This window comes from Micromesistius poutassou (assembly GCF_964030765.1).
Source record: "Micromesistius poutassou genome assembly, chromosome: 20".
Lineage (NCBI taxonomy): Eukaryota > Metazoa > Chordata > Actinopteri > Gadiformes > Gadidae > Micromesistius > Micromesistius poutassou.
Window position 1 is genome coordinate 10,584,553 of NC_140290.1, and position 16,164 is coordinate 10,600,716.

At 47.3% G+C, this 16,164-nt stretch overlaps 2 protein-coding genes across 2 annotated transcripts; one reads left to right on the forward strand and one right to left on the reverse strand.

Annotated features, from left to right (window-relative positions):
- Nucleotides 1–178: 178 nt before the first annotated feature.
- Nucleotides 179–7,754, forward strand: yars1 (tyrosyl-tRNA synthetase 1). The gene is made up of 14 exons (XM_084485186.1): nucleotides 179–269; nucleotides 612–677; nucleotides 817–963; nucleotides 1,336–1,515; nucleotides 1,816–1,941; nucleotides 2,066–2,146; nucleotides 2,307–2,399; nucleotides 3,278–3,413; nucleotides 3,518–3,603; nucleotides 3,788–3,923; nucleotides 4,323–4,426; nucleotides 5,108–5,301; nucleotides 5,997–6,138; nucleotides 6,322–7,754. The coding sequence occupies exons 2-14, from the start codon at nucleotides 621–623 to the stop codon at nucleotides 6,430–6,432; spliced, it is 1,593 nt and encodes a 530-aa protein (XP_084341312.1). The 5' UTR covers nucleotides 179–269; nucleotides 612–620; the 3' UTR covers nucleotides 6,433–7,754.
- Nucleotides 7,755–7,827: 73 nt separating this feature from the next.
- Nucleotides 7,828–15,957, reverse strand: nhsl3 (NHS like 3; the record flags this gene model as incomplete). The annotated part of the gene is made up of 9 exons (XM_084484859.1): nucleotides 7,828–8,063; nucleotides 8,316–11,727; nucleotides 11,955–12,137; nucleotides 12,301–12,467; nucleotides 12,583–12,699; nucleotides 13,199–13,346; nucleotides 13,472–13,515; nucleotides 13,988–14,146; nucleotides 15,900–15,957. The coding sequence occupies 9 exons, from the start codon at nucleotides 15,955–15,957 to the stop codon at nucleotides 8,023–8,025; spliced, it is 4,329 nt and encodes a 1,442-aa protein (XP_084340985.1). The 3' UTR covers nucleotides 7,828–8,022.
- Nucleotides 15,958–16,164: the final 207 nt, after the last annotated feature.

Genomic DNA, 16,164 nt, shown 5'->3' on the forward strand with positions numbered 1-16,164 from the left:
CCCAAAGAGTCAATGCATGCATGGCATGCGAGTCTCCACAACGGCCCTGAAGAAACGACACTAGCCTTACGTGCGGCTGTACTGCCATCTACTGTTGGCTTGTTGTATTACCGTCAGTTGGTCGACCATGGAGCTCGATTGCTTTCGTCTACGGCCTGGCTGCCTGTCTGTTACGAATCGATGAGTCAGCGCTGATGCAACACACTGACTGGTCTACCCAGTTTCCGCTCATCTAAACCGAGTCTACCCTGCAATAATACAATAAAAAGGTAATCGGGAACTTTGTACATCTATAATTCGTGTTAGACTGTAAACGCAAATTTGTTAATTTGCCATAGTATTCCCCAGCTGAAGAACGAGATAAATCCCTGCTCACTGTAGCTTATGCTCTGGCAACGCATTGGCCAGCATGCTCTTCTGGTTTCAGCTCTTTCATCAGCATGACTGAACGTTACTAATCGAATAAAATAAAACGTATACAAGTCAACTCTGTTCAATACGTAATTGTCTATAGCAGAGACTTACGTTCATGTTTTGTTTAGAAATACCTCCTAGTAGTAGGCTACTTGGTTTGAATACACTGTCATTCTTTTTTGACATCCATTGGCCAGAACACCACCATGGCAGAACAGCTCAGCCAGGATGAGAAGTTGCACCTCATCACGAGGAACTTGCAGGTGGGACTGGGACACACACACACACACACACACACACACACACACACACACACACACACACACACACACACACACACACACACACACACACACACACACACACACACACACACTTATCTTGACCTTGATGACATGATAGGAGGTGCTTGGCGAGGAGAAGCTGAAGCAAGTGCTCCAGGAGAGGGAGCTGAAGGTATACTGGGGGACGGCCACCACAGGCAAACCCCATGTAGCCTACTTCGTCCCAATGTCCAAGATAGCAGACTTCCTCAAGGCTGGATGTGAGGTGAGTGGGCTGAACTATGATTACTTAAAAATGAATTCAATTGCAAATGATCAATGCATGAAATGTAAACAATGCACGTTTTTGAAGTTGTTTTGGACGTTTGCATTTAGGTAATGGCCCACTATCAGTTTTGTTTCCATTACACTTTTGTTTAAAACAACACTGATGTGGATCTAGTTTAAACAGTGCTGGTACCATGATTTGACATTCCATAGCAGTCTTTCTGAACACTGTCCATTATACAATACAATGTAACCTGTCAATGGGGATGAAAAGTAAACACCTGCCTTAACTAAATGATCCTTCTGTATGTGAGAGCCAGCTTATTCATCACCCTTTCGGCCATTCTTCTCTCTCTCTTACTTGCCTCAGGTGACCATCCTGTTTGCAGACCTGCATGCCTTTCTGGACAACATGAAGGCTCCCTGGGAGCTGCTGGAGCTCCGGGTGCAGTACTACGAGCAGGTCATCAAGGCCATGCTGGAGAGCATAGGGGTGCCCCTGGACAAACTCAAGTTCGTCAAGGGTACGGACTACCAGCTCAGCAGGCAAGTGTCACCGCTCAAGTGCCTGCAACATATTACTAAGGAATATGTAACGACACACTTACAAGAGACTGTTACTCTTTGGCGAGAAATGCATGCAAGTCAGATATACATTTGTGTTTTAATTGGACAAAAAGGGCATTTGTGATTATATAATCCAAATAAGAATCGTGAAAAAACAACTTGTGTTTACTTTGAGAATGTCAGTGTTTCTACAGCTTAAATTTGTATAATTGTAAAAAAATCAACTTAAGCTTATGCCTTTAGCAAGTTGACCTTAAGCTTATGCTGTTTGCATCTCAGAGAGTACACCCTGGACGTGTACCGGCTGTCCTCCATGGTGACGGAGCACGACGCCAAGAAGGCCGGAGCAGAGGTGGTGAAGCAGGTGGAGCACCCCCTGCTGAGTGGACTGCTGTACCCCGGACTGCAGGTAACATGCCTTAAAGGACGAGCCCACCATCGGCCCATCAGAGCTGAACTGACCTCCTTGTTACCCAGAGGTGTTGTGGGTAAGAAATTACTTCTTCCCAATGTCCTTTGTGCTCTGCCTGCAGGCTCTGGATGAGGAGTATCTGAAGGTAGATGCCCAGTTTGGAGGTGTGGACCAAAGGAAGATTTTCACCCTGGCTGAGAAGGTACACTCCTGTTGTATTCCCCTAGATTACCCACAGTCCTCTTGCTCCTATGCTCTTGCTCTACAGTTCTCCACATTTATACTGTAACAGAATACAAAAAACACAAAATTGTTGACCTGTAAGGCCAGAAAATAAATACTGTGTTTCCATTGGTCCCCAGTACCTGCCCTCCCTGGGCTACGCCAAGCGCTCCCATCTGATGAACCCCATGGTGCCCGGCCTGACGGGAACAAAGATGAGCTCCTCTGAAGAAGTAAGGAGGACACACCATAGCATAGACGCACGGTTCTACACACTCAACCGGTTGGGGCTGGGGGGGGCCTCACAGAAAGTGAAACTTTCTGTTGCTTTGAAACTAACTATGATGAAATGGATTTGGCTTAAACTAGAGAGATTATAAAGAGAGGAAAATAAACTGTGGAATGGGGGAGTGTCCCTTTTTAAAAGGGAAACTCCCTTTTGAAAGGGAAACACAAGCCAGTGAGGCGGGAGAAGGCTCCAGCTAATGAGGAATAAATCAGGAGGGATTGAGTTCAGGTGTGTAGGGACTGGGAAGGCCATTTAGCAGTGAGACTGTGAACAGGGAGGGGACAGAGGCAGCAGATCACGACACCAGCAATATCTTAGACAACAAAAGGGCAGAATTATATTTGGTGTTTAAAACACTGCATGTGAAAAAATAAGTGGATGTGGGGCATAGAACTGGCTTTCGGAAGTCGACCATGTCCCTAACTTGGTTTTGCACACAAACTTGCACACGCAAATGCACAGGTTGGACTGTTTGTTTTCATTATTTTTGATGAAGAAGGTACATAAAAAATAAAGTACCTAGTTAGTGAGTTATGTTTCTATACTGTAATTGAACTTGAAGCCATGGTTTGAGCTAACAGGGTTATTTGCTGTTAAATGCAAACGCCAGGATTGAGCTGGAGGACGGACACTGAAACACTATAGACTACTTCGATTTAAGGCCTCGTAAAAGTTTGTTAGGCAAATTAGAACAAAACATTGAATTACAACTTTCAGTCAATATTGGTATTTGATAAGCAATATACAAAAATAAACCTGACCGGATGGTTGACCAATCATCACTGAGGCTCTAAATTAATATTTTTCTGCGGATGACCAAAGGACTCCAAGATCGACCTTCTGGACAAGAAGGAGGATGTGAAGAAGAAGCTGAAGAAGGCCTTCTGCGAGCCGGGCAACATCGAGAACAACGGGCTCCTCTCCTTCGTCAAGCATGTCCTCTTCCCTCTGCACGGAGGTACACAGACTCCTCCCTTTGCTGTTGAGCCTTGTGTGTTTTTCAGTTCCCCCTAGCTTCTTTGCACATCAGGGATCTTTGATGTGTCTTGCTTTCTGGTCCAGAGTTTAGCGTCAAGAGGGACCCCAAGTGGGGCGGAGATAAAGTCTACACTGCGTTTGAGGAGGTGGAGAAGGACTTTGCAGAAGAGGTACGGTGCATCGGTTTTGGGAGATATAATGAATATAGATGGATAGATCTCGGTACCAATACGCCATAAGTAAAGTAAAGTCCTTCCTTTATGTGAAGGCTTACCTGGCATTAAGACTTGTGATTCGAACCAATGCATTCTTATGATTGTAGAAGTCTCACCTCTGTGTATTCCTCCCGCCCAGCTGGTGCACCCAGGTGACCTGAAGGCCTCCATGGAGGTGGCGCTCAACAAACTACTAGACCCAATCAGGAAGAAGTTTGAGACCCCCGAGCTCCGCAAGCTGGCCAACACGGCCTACCCCGACCCGTCGAAGACCAGTCAGTACACACAATGTTAAAACTGATGACATGTGGGTGGATGGGATGTTGTTAAATGAGAGGCTAGGGAGCTGTGTTGTGCGATGTTCGTAACCTGGTTCAATGTGCAGTGTAAACTATGTGTTCCATTCCAGTGCAATAGTAAACCTTCCAGTGAGGCAGGGGAGCTGTGTCTTGTTTGTGCCGGCTCCCTGTTCACTCCCTTGAAACATATCATATACAGTATATATATATATATTTTTTTTTTGTGTACTCTAAAACACATTCAGTTATATAGACACGTGCTTTAAGGCTACAGGGTTAAATAAAAGCAGAGTGGAACGTTTTTGGAGGGTGGCCCCTGGATCTTGCCTAAATTTGTCCTTTATACAAATCCTTCCCCCTGTGTGTCTCTGATAGAGGCAGCAGGAAAAGGGGCCAAGCCATCAGCAGCAGGAGAGGAGGCGGAGCTGTCTCCCTCCAGACTGGACATCCGAGTGGGGAAGGTGATCAGCGTAGAGAAGGTAAGGACACCTTTTAAAGAGCCCTGTTTTAACATCAGGTGGGATGTCCCTTAGCCATTACAGTCTACCCTCTAGTGACACACCATATGGGAGTGTTCACCGAGATGTATGCTGGATGGATCCGCCTAGCAGTTGGTTCAGTCCACTTGGTAGGCTGGCAGCTTGATCTGTCATACACCTGGGTGGACACGCCCATGTGGGATGTCACTAGAGGGTAGATTGTGAAATGGCTTGTAATGGACATTTAACACGGTGCTGAAACCTTCACAGCTGAACTACATTAGCAAGTGTTTATCTGAGTTCTGTTTAAGTAGCGTTTTAAGGGAACAGCGTGTATCCCAAATGTACGTGGCAAGTAGAAACTACTTAAGAAAAAAAAAAATTCAAACTATTCACTATTTATGGACACATTTGTTGCGTTGTGAAATGAGGCTTTGCGAAGGCCTGTTGTATGTCGGTGTTGCTTTACTTGGTATACAATTTACCAGTGTATAGGCATCCCTTAACTTGGAATTAAAGAACATATGTTAATTTGGTACACGAGCTGCCATGATTCTTCGTCTCAAATGAACTACTTGAAGCACGTAAAAAGTACCTGGCCCATCAGTGCTCAGCCATTGATGGGTAGGATGAACTCTAATGGTAATTGTTCTGCTGTAATTGTATCTTCCCCTCCTTCAGCACCCGGATGCTGACTCGCTGTACCTGGAGAAGATCGACGTGGGGGAGGCGGAGCCCCGGACGGTGGTCAGCGGCCTGGTGGCCTTCGTCTCCCTGGAGGAGATGCAGGACAGATCGGTGCTGTTGCTATGCAACATGAAGCCCCAGAAGATGCGTGGGATCGAATCCCAGGCCATGGTGCTGTGTGCCACCATGTGAGTGTGTGTGTGTGTTCTGTTCAAAAGGCAACGCCCCTTTCTACTTTATATATTATAGGTGATGCATGGATGTCGATAGGCCTGTATCACAGCGGTGTAACGGTAGGGGTGAAAACTAGCCTGGGAACCAGACAAATGTGCAAGCTCATGTTTTATTTTCTCGGGGCATATGCATCGGGGCCCCATTCGGTTCATATTTCTATCAGACCTCGCCCGGTTCAACCACAACGCTTATCTAATATGGGGTGGGTTTGATGGGATAATACTAGTTTGATATGCTGTTCTGCCACACGTTTCGTTGCTCTGCTCAGTTGCATGTCTATCCTATTGCGTTTTGGTCTGCGGCTGTTGATAACAACCTAATGAAAAAAGTAAAAAAATTACCAGGTTCCAGACTAAAACGCATTTGCAAATAGGTATGGCGATTGTTAGTGGAAACTGGTGTAGCTCAAGTTAATTAGTGGGGTTAATTATGGGTCTTTGGCGTGCCAGTGTCTATAATTAACATCATGAGAAGTACCCATTTTGGCCCCTTACTACTAAGGGATGTTGAGGTTTTTGTTGTACATTTTAAATTATAGCTTTCTGTCACTTACACCAGAAAATGAATGGTGGCCGTGCTGCTCAACTAATTCAGACCATACATTGGCTCTAACAATATTTACGTGGCTGCTATGTTTTAAATTGTTCAGCGAAGGAGATCCCAGGAGGGTGGAGCCCCTTGACCCCCCAGAGGGGTCGTCCCCAGGGGACCGGGTCTTTGTGGAAGGACATGAGACGGGCAAGCCAGACGACAAACTCAACCCCAAGAAGAAGGTCTGGGAGAAACTGCAGGTATGGATCCATGGGTCTTGGGGTCTTGTATTTCCTATTATTAATAATGGGCTCTAATTATTATTGCACATGTACAGCTAGCATAATACAATGGACTGGATTTGATTGTTTAAAATTTGTGAACGTTTTTTATTCAGCTTAAAATAAACGCAAGGGTCTACTGACGTGTTTGTCCTGCACTAGGTCGACCTGAAGCTCTCAGGGGAGTGTGTGGCCCAGTGGAAAGACCAGCAATTGATGACCAAACTAGGACCGGTAACATGCAAGACGTTGAAAGGAGCCAACATCTCCTAGATGCTCACTATTGCGAGTAAACATGGACACGGTCAGACATGACAACCTGTGCTTTTTGTCACGCCATGTGAAAATGAGGTCATATCTCATCAAGCTCAAATTGAAACAGCATTGCATCGGCCAAAGACGAAGAGTTTTGTGGAAGCAGTTGACATTTCTGATATTGGGGCGGGATGTGAATAATGGAATTCAAAGTCACATATACTTACAGGTATGAAGCGTCATTATTAAATGGTCATTGTGTAATTGCCACTGGCCATGGTTTCATTGGTTCATGTGGTCCATGTGAGATGTGAATGCTGAACATGTCCGGTACCGGGACGTTTGTAATGTGCTGCATATTAAAGAAACTGTAACCAATCCTCAAGGTCTCCTCTCTGCTGTGCTGTTCTAGATAACACGCCAAACGACAAAACTTTTCAAGGAAAGAAAGGTCTGGTTTCTCAAACAGTCATGAAAAGCAAATGGAGACATATTTGTAATAAAGTTTATAGAAGTAATAACTGTACATTATTCTTTTTAATATTCAATTTGTGACTCCATATGAATATGGTCTTTGTCTTGGTTGGAAACCTCATAAAGGGGATTCTTGTGCAAATAAAGTTATGGGCTATATTGTACATCATACAGTCTTGGGCAAATAACAACTGGTTAACTTTAGTAAATATTAAATCGAGTCCAGTGTTTCAATCATTTAAGACCATTTCATTATTTAACATGGCCAAAGACTGATGTTGAAAATAAATTTTATGACTGGGGAAATAAAGTGTAAAACATGTGACCTAGGACATATAGCTCTTAATAAATAACGTCTTGAAAAAAGATTTTGGATTGTGTAGGTGATCCTTAACAAATTGAAGCAGATTGGCAGATGGGTTGTAGATAAAATAGAAATGTTCCACTGATTTGGTCTGTCAACACCATCTGCTTGACTTTTTGTATTGAAATTAAACATTACTTATGTGTTAATTGTGAGGTTTTCAAGACAAACATTGTACATTGCGCTTGAGTGATGGTAACTTAATTAGTTGGTCTAATCAATAAAAAATGGCAAAGTAAAACAAAAGATTAAACCTTAATTGGGGAGTGATTATGGCTTTTGAGTGATATTTGCCTTTGTTATGCACTTTCCTTTGTGCATAACACTGTTATGCACTAATCAATCTGCATCTGTACATTTCACAGACCTTTTCTGTTCTCTGAACTGCAGTGTCCACTACCTAGTTAATCCTCAGGGAGGCGCTGTTTTGTCAAATCAAGTATGTACAGTCCAGCATCAACACACCATTTCATCCTGAGGGGCCTTAATACAAGAGAGATAATCTATTTTATAAAAATATTTCACAATAAAGCTATGATAAGAAACTTGGGCCGAGACATTTTTTTGCATAAATATAAACAAGGGCCATTTCAGGCTAAGGCTTTTAAAAAGACTTTCCACACACAAAACCTCAGATAGCTGAGCTAAATGTCACAATCTTGAAGGCTGACATTTTGTCTGCCGTTTCTCGTTTCTCTTCCACTTGTAGTCCTTGCTTTCTCCGACCGCCATCTTGTTTAGTCTTTGATTTCTAACAGGATGTCACTTTCTCAAAAAAGTGTTTCTATTGTGTCCGACGTCACAGTGGTTGCTAGGGGGACACAAATAAGATGCAAATTAGGACAGGGATACTGGAATGCAGTTATACTGACAGCCACATGTAGTCCCAGAGACTAATAAAGTTGGATGAGATGAGCTTGAGGCACACTCTTCCACATTAGAAAGTAGAAGTAGAAAACCAAGGTTCAACACATTTTGGCAATATTGCCATTACTATGCTTCTGTACTCTTCAAAAAGGGGCATGGTACTGAGGTACAATTCACTGATAAGTCAATAGCTTACTTGTCGTTTCCGTTGAAGATGTTCCGTGTCCTGCCGGTGGTGCGGTTGCCACGCCTCCATTTTCTCCCGTGTTCACCTCCGTTCTCAATTCTCCATGGTTTGAATGAGCGGGGCTTCCATGCGCTGGTTTCTTGGCCACCGGTGGTGGGACTTTATCCCACTTCGCCTCCCCGTTGTGTACAGTGGTGTCTTTGTTTCGGTCCGTGACCTGCATCAGCTCGGCCGCCAGGCTCTGCTTCAGGCCAGCGTGGGCCTCGGCGGAGGAGGCCGTCCCGATCACAACCTTTTTTGTGCTCTTGGAGAAGATGAAGCTGGCGGTGGAGGCCGAGGACCTGAGCGGGTCAAAGGTCCCAGATTCACCGAAGCCGCTACTCATCGGCAATCTGGAACCGAGTCTGGAGGGCAGGCAGTCCCTCGAAGACATCGCCGCGGTCTTCATGCGGATGGCCTCCTGTAGCCGCATTGAAGGGGAGTGAAGAGTGACCGTAGACGTTTTCGCTGTGTGAGCTGATTTGTAAGACAACGACTTGCGAACAGGCTTTTGGGGAGTGGTTTGTTGCCCTGAGGTCGGGACTGGACAATTGTCCTGGGCCGACTTCAGCCCCTCGTTTGAGGGCATGTTGTGGTCTTCCGTTTGGCCGGTGCTCATTTCATCTTCAACCATGCTGACTGTTCTGAGACGAACCATTTGAAGCAGGGAAGGCGTGACAAGTGGGATGTTAGCGTCCTCTTTGGGAATGGGTACGCTTTTGTGGCGTGAAAGGATTTCTTTGCTCCTTGTGTCTCTGTTTGCTTGACTTGGCTGCCTTCTAAAATTGACACCGGGATATTTGTTTTCAGCCGGTGGAGAAGGGGCTTGTGGGATAATCACTGGAGGTGAAAACGGGGCACTGATATAAGCCTCAGTTGGAGCAGTTAAAAGTGTGGGGGAAACACTGCTCAAGGGCACTCTATTAGGGTTTGACAGTGATATCTCTGAAGTTATCAGTGGTAGGGTATCCTCCTTTGGCGGTGGTGGCACAACCTCTGGCAGAGGCAAAACGTCCTGTAACAGTTTGTAAGGGGTGTCCAAGTCAGTGCAGTTAATGTCACGACATGTAACAGCCCCCTCTAGCGCTCTCCTTTCTTCATCTGCAGGCATATTGACGGACATAACTTCTTCTTCGTCATTTTGCCCTTCCCCACTGCAGGAATTTTCTGTCGTCGGTTGAGCCTCTTCTAAAGCTGCACCTGGTTGCTCTGGGCCCTTTGTGGCCGCGATGCATCCGTGGATCACATCTGGCAGAATTTCTGTAACCAACGGAGGAGGTGGAGGGAAGTCCACTTCATCCCCTCCTTCAAAGACCATGTCCCCTTCTAAAGGAGGTGGAGGAGGCGGTGGCCAGCAGGTCTCGACAGCGGGGGCCTCCTCCTGCACCCCTTCTAACACCACAGAGGATGGGATGGATATTGGCGAGGGAGGTGTCTTTCTGGAGGGAGGAGGTGTGGGGTGATAGGCAGGGGGTGGGGAAGGAGGAGGCGAGCCCTTGTCGACTTTCTTAGTAGCGCTGGGGGTTGATATGGTCGGCGTCTGCATGGGTGTGAGTGTTTCCTCCTCACTGTGACTAACTTGAAGTTCAGGCTGTGGTGCAGGTGTTGGATCCTGCCTGGGAACAACAACGTCTCTCACATCATTACACTCTGTCTGCTGCTGCAGTGGTTCTCCTATCGGCTTCCTTCTTGATAACAATTCATCCCTGATTGTTCCTGTTGTGGTTTTCTTCATGACAGGAGGCGGCTGCTTCTTCAGTGTCTTCTCCTGCCTTTCTGTGTCCTTTGTTGATGGGCTGCTACTCTGCTCCTCCCATTGGACATCTGTAGTTGGATCTACTTCATCTGGGGCTAAACAGCTTCCTGCTTTGCTGTCAAGCACCTTGGTCACAGTCTCCAAAATGTCCTCCAACAGTGACTTCTCATGGGGGACTGCTTCGTGGCGTTCTGATGCTTGCATGACATCCACAGTGATTGCCCCTTGGTTGGCTTCAGCCTGCGTTTCCGTCGTCTGTGAGGAGCATGTCTTCGTGGACACCGGTCTACTGCTGTATGAGGGAGGACCAAGCAGGAGCTCCACGCTGCGTTTGTTGTAAGCCCACACGTCAGGGGGTGGGGCACACGGAGCTTTGACCTTGGGAGGCGGGGGGATGTTGAACACCTCTCGGTCGGCAAACGCAGGAGAAAAACAAATTTGCGTGAACTTCTCGGTCGAAGGGGGCGACTCCTGCTGAGCTGTACTGGGGACATTGACCGAGACCTCTTGATTGGTGGGATCAGAGGAAGTAGACGAGAGAGAGGTGAGGGAGGATGAGGGAGAGGCTGGCGAGGATGAGGCCCGAGATCCAGATCGTTCTGGCTTGATCGGTCTCTTCTTCTGTTTGTCGGGTGATGTCGGAGAGATCCCTTTTGGGGAGAGTGTTGGGGTGCCACTCCTACTGGAGTAGCCACTGGAGGGGGACATGGTCCTTTCAGAGTTGCTCCCCTCTGAGCGAGTCTTCTGTAGGGAGGAAGAGGATACTGATGGGGGGTTCGACGGTTCTCCAACCCCACTGTTAGAGTCCGGAAAAGGGTTTAAAGAACCAGAGGATTCTGATGATTTGACTTCATTCCTAGAACTGGGAACAGCAAACGAGATGGATTGAGGCTCGTCCTTAGTGGTTTCAGAAATGATGCACTGAACCTCGGTCTGTGATGGCACATTTTCAGCGCTTGCGGTCACAGAGTCGGTGGGATCTTTGATAACCAGAGGGTGATTTGAGTTCTTCCTCATCTTATTACCATGCAGAGAGTTGGTTCTCTGCGGGGGTGCCGGTGGCAGCTTGGTCTTCACCACAGACAGATTACGAGTGAAGGAATGACCGGCCCTCATGTCTTCCCCACCGGACACTGACCCCGATGCTTCACAGTCACTGGGGCTGCTCATCCAGCTCATTGAGCTGCACACGCTCACATGGTCCTGGCCTCCGTTGGGCTCTGATGACGGGCTGCCCTGCACCGTGAGCCTGACCATCGTCTGTGGGTTCACAACCTCTCCACTCTGCTTTGTGGAGTGTGTGTTGATCGTCGTCGTCGTCATCTCCGAAGAAGACCGAGAGCGGCTGCAATTGAACTCCAACACGGTCGAGGATGTCTGGGAGTTGTCAGCGTTGGAGCCGTCACCGTCTGACCTTCGTGAAGAGGCAGGGCTCACCGATGAGTCGGCGGACGTGAGACTGCTCTTGCTCACTGCTCGAACACTTCCTCCGTGGAGGCCCAGGCCGCCGAGGGGTCGGCCGCCACAGCGGTTGATCTGGATGACCTCGACGGAGGCTGGCAGGACAGCGTTGGGGATGATCTTAGACAAGTAGGTGGCTTGGGGTGAAATGGACATCACCGGACCCTAGAATGACATGGGAAGGACATTAGGAATATCACAGGAAAATCTATTCTCATAGGTTAGTCAGTGTTTTCACTGCAACAAAATGTGCTAAACTGTATGCATGTATATCGTAGAATCAATAACCGATAATGACAAAGGAATGCAGAATATTTTAGGCAAAGTCGTATTGTCAAGAGTGAAGAGCTGAAATCCCATTGAAATCAAATCCGCCAACTTTGCTGTGTCACCTGGGGCTCATGGAGGAAGCTGAATGCCGAGCAGGAAGTGGTAATGCCAGGCACAGCGAGCGACTTGGGTCTCTGGCTGATGGTTGTCATGAGATGGTAGCCAGGGTCCTGGGGGTTCGAGAGCTGCTCCTCCTGGTACACTGCCTGGAGGTGCTTCCTCAGCAGCTGGTCCTCTCTGGACACCTGCTTACCAAAAATGGGGTAGAGTCATGGGTAGAACCATTTGTTAGTTTAACGACAAATGTGTAATGTCAATAGTGTGAGCTCAATCATTAACCATTCTGATGGCGATATAGACATTGGACAATAGCTCAGGTGAATAAAGTCATTATTTGGCAAACCTCACCTCAAGATCAGATAGGTTCACCCTTGCTCCCTCCCGATTGGCTACTGGAGTCTCTCCATTGATAGTGGGGATGACAAGGACTCCTGATAGGCCGTCATTGCCCTGCTTGTCCCCGTTGGTGAGGTGGGGAGGCACGATGGGCTGGAACGTAGAGCTCCTCTGTTGTGCTGAAGGGGGGGAATTGAGGTGATGATGAGTGGGAGCAGAGGAGCAGTACACCCCTATGTATGTTGTTGATTTCCATTGGATGTCTCTAAAGGTTCATTAAGGTTGAGTACGCACCGATCTCCCTCTGGACCTGCTGGGGTATACCCATGATGGTTGTCCTTCTGCTCTTCTTCCTGCTCTTGTCTGGTTTCTTTAGTGTCTCTGTGCTGTTCAGGGGTTTGAAGGTGGAAGCTGGCATGGGAAGCATACAGGGAGGACATTGTGAATGTTTATTTTCAAATGTTTTTGGGACATTTATCATAGGAAACATATATAAATATATAAAATAAAACAAGAAAAAATAACAAGATGACAGATTACAGAACAGCCCCCATTTTGGGGGATGTATTTATTGTGAGTGACAGTTAGCCCCTGCTCCTCCCCTCAGCCCAACCGCTGACAGCTGCTAGTCCTTTCCCCTACCAGGTGTTTCTGTTTCTCTCTAATTACCCCAGGTCTTTCTCCTGTCCCATTAGTGCTCTACTGCAGATACGTCTGTCATTTAGTTTGCCCTCTGTTAGTTTGTCTTGTCTGTTAAAGTCTGTTCTTTTGAGTCTGTAATTTGGGTCCAAGCTCTGAACTTTCACAGATAGGAGCAGATCTACTGCTGTTATCACACACACACACACACACACACACACACACACACACACACACACACACATGCACGCACGCACGCACACACACACACCTTGTCTGGTGAGCACAGGTCTGGTGGATGTGGCTGAAGCAGTGCTTAGCGTGGTGACTGAATTCCCGGCGATGATCCCGCCGTGCTCCGGGGAACAGCCGCTGTCCAGGGAGTAGAGGTCCTGCTCGGGTCGGAGAGTGTTGGAGGACTGTGGGGGGGGGGGGGCCAAACACAAGCAGATAAACCTGATGTTTAGTGTCAGAGGTTGGGATGCGCAGGGGGGCTGGATGGGTGCAGTTCGATGGCTTCCTTTAATATTCAAACAATGCTTACGGAAACACTTTGATCGTCGGGGAAGCTTCCATCGATGTGATGTTCTGTGGGAGCCGCAGAAAGTAGGACACACGTCAGGGAACTTCTTGAACTCACCCTCTGGGCTCATCAATACTGCATTTAGTATATTATACAACATGTATTACAACTAAAAACACAGGCAAAGCCCATGTTCATATATACGATTACATGTGTGCAGTGTTGTTCATGCATGATTAACTCTGGGTTCTGGCGGACCTATTTCCCTTCTTTCTCACACTGGGGGCTTCTACTCCTGCTGTGTGTGTGTGTGTGTGTGTGTGTGTGTGTGTGTGTGTGTGTGTGTGTGTGTGTGTGTGTGTGTGTGTGTGTGTGTGTGTGTGTGTGTGTGTGTGAGAGAGAGAGAGACTGTATCCTATAGTGTAGGGTGTCGGGATCTATCATACAGCCCACTCTATCCCTATAGTGTATGGGTCTATCCTAGCTCTACGTTTGATGGCTCCGTGCAGACTGGTGGTTGCAGTGATTCTGGCGCACCTTCCTGCTGCAGGATCTTGAGGCCCTCCTGGGCCTCGGTGTGCAGGTCTTCCAGGTAACGGGAGCGGTTCCCCTCGATGAACACGTTCTCCGGGTAGTGCTGGGAGGCCCGGTAGTGGACCGACAGCCCCTTCTGCTCCTCATGCCTCCTGGGGCCGGCTGTGGAGGGGGGAGGAGGAGAAGAAAGGACCTGTTACTCACGTTACGTTTTGTGTACATGGAGGACAAGACCAGAGTTGTATTGCGTAATGTTGTATGGTACTTAGTGTTAAGTAGTGGAGTCGAGCACTGATCTGTCTCTGTCTCTCTCTTTTACCAACCAACGTCCTTGATCCACACCTAAATACAACAATTTCCATGTTTTACGTCATGAGTTTGGTGTGGGCCTGTGTGGGCCTGATGACTATACTGATGACATAGTCATCAGTACATGAAAGTAGTTCATGAGTTTGGCATGCACATTCCATGTGCAACTATTACACAGCATAGGCTGTGCTGTAGTGTACACGTTTGTTGTAGCGCACACTTCCAATCCCTTCCAACGGCCAGCGTGCCGGGCAGACGTCCCCCCCGGCATACCAAAGCTAAGACTAATCTTCTGTCTCTTTCTATCTCTCTCTCATTCATGCAAGGGATAGTAATAGTATAATCTGGTTTGGGCTGAGCTTAAGACCCCGTAGTATCCCTGCTGGGTGGGTACAGTCGGCCTGGAATAAGCACTGGAATAAACGGGCCAATAGAGGTGGCTTGAGGTCAAGTACAGAAAAATAACACCAGTCAAATATTTAGTGGGCAACAGGCAATGTTTGTACAAAACCATCTTATCGCCAATATGGTGTTTTTGTGCTCAAAAATGGCGCCATAGAGTGGAACCTCAAATCTCCAGAAAAGTCAAAGTCAAAGTCCAGACTAGGATGGTCACTCTGGGGTCCCAGTATAGGATTTCCCCCTTGGAGACTGCCACCTATGGAGGACACCTGTTTCAGAGGCGCTGGAACAGTTCAGCCCTTCTCTTCCTAGTGGCCGACGAAAGGTTGGCAAAAAGGAGTCTTATTTCCCTTCTTTCTCACACTGGGGGCTCCTACTCCTACTGTGTGTGTGTGTCAGAGAGAGAGAGAGAGAGAGAGAGAGAGAGAGAGAGAGATAGAGAGAGACAGTCTGTGTAAGTAAGTAACAGGTCCCATTCACACAAGTTAGTAAAAGCCAGCCAGTTTCCTCGAGACGCAATGCCCCTGGCAATCAGTCATCACCAAGTGGGAAACTTGGAAGCAGAATTCAACTGAACATAACAACACTGAGTCACAACACAGATGACTCTCCAGTCTAGAAAACGACTGTAATTAGAGAGAGACCCTCATTCTGTTAAGACTGGGGTAACCCCCCGCGACCCCCTAGAGTTTAACAGGGGACTTTGGGGTAATCAGGAGTCGGGGCGAGGCTCTCTGATAGCCCAACTGAAAGCTGCTTATCCTATTAGAGGGCGACCCCTGAATACCCCCACAGAACTAATCCTCTCCCGGCACTGTTGAGCCTCGACAGTCGCCGACTCCCCTGTCTCTGTGTGTCTACGCTTATCTATCTGTGTGTGTGTGTGTGTGTGTGTGTGTGTGTGCGTGTGTGCTTGCGTGTGTCCATGTGTTACCAAGAGACAGACAGATGGAGAGGCACAGCATCATTATCTACAAAGATTCTAAATAAGTCTCACCATGGATGAGCAAAAACACACTGCTGATATACTACTGCAAAATCATGAAGTTGGAATAAGCGATTCAGTACATTCACTTTAACACGCACTCAGCAGAAACCCACAGGTCAAATTTCACAGATGCTGTATTGCATATCACATCAGTAAAAGTTCCCTTTGAAAACATAATGACTCTGTGCTATGCCTCCACAAAAAGCCTGCACTCACCCTTCCTCTTGAAGACAGAGAGCAGGGACTTGATGCTGTTCTTCAGGTAGACCACCATGTCTACATCCCCGACATGGCACAAACAAAAAATAAAGAACCCTACTTAAGTCACTCTTGCAGAGAAATGGCCCTCGCGACCGGAGGGTGTTTGCGAGGATCAACACGTTTATGTGAGTGATTTCAAGGAGAGGTCAGCTGCAGTAAGAGGAGCAGCCTCTGAAGACCGGGCTTGAGGTGTCCAGTGTGAGCCAACCCTACAGCCACA

Bases quoted from the DNA above. Each gene is read 5' to 3' on its own strand.
- yars1 (XM_084485186.1), top strand. From the start codon at position 621: ATGGCAGAACAGCTCAGCCAGGATGAGAAGTTGCACCTCATCACGAGG. The intron at 678-816 runs GTGGGACTGGGA...ATGACATGATAG, and splicing joins TCATCACGAGGAACTTGCAG to GAGGTGCTTGGCGAGGAGAA. The intron at 964-1,335 runs GTGAGTGGGCTG...TACTTGCCTCAG, and splicing joins TCCTCAAGGCTGGATGTGAG to GTGACCATCCTGTTTGCAGA.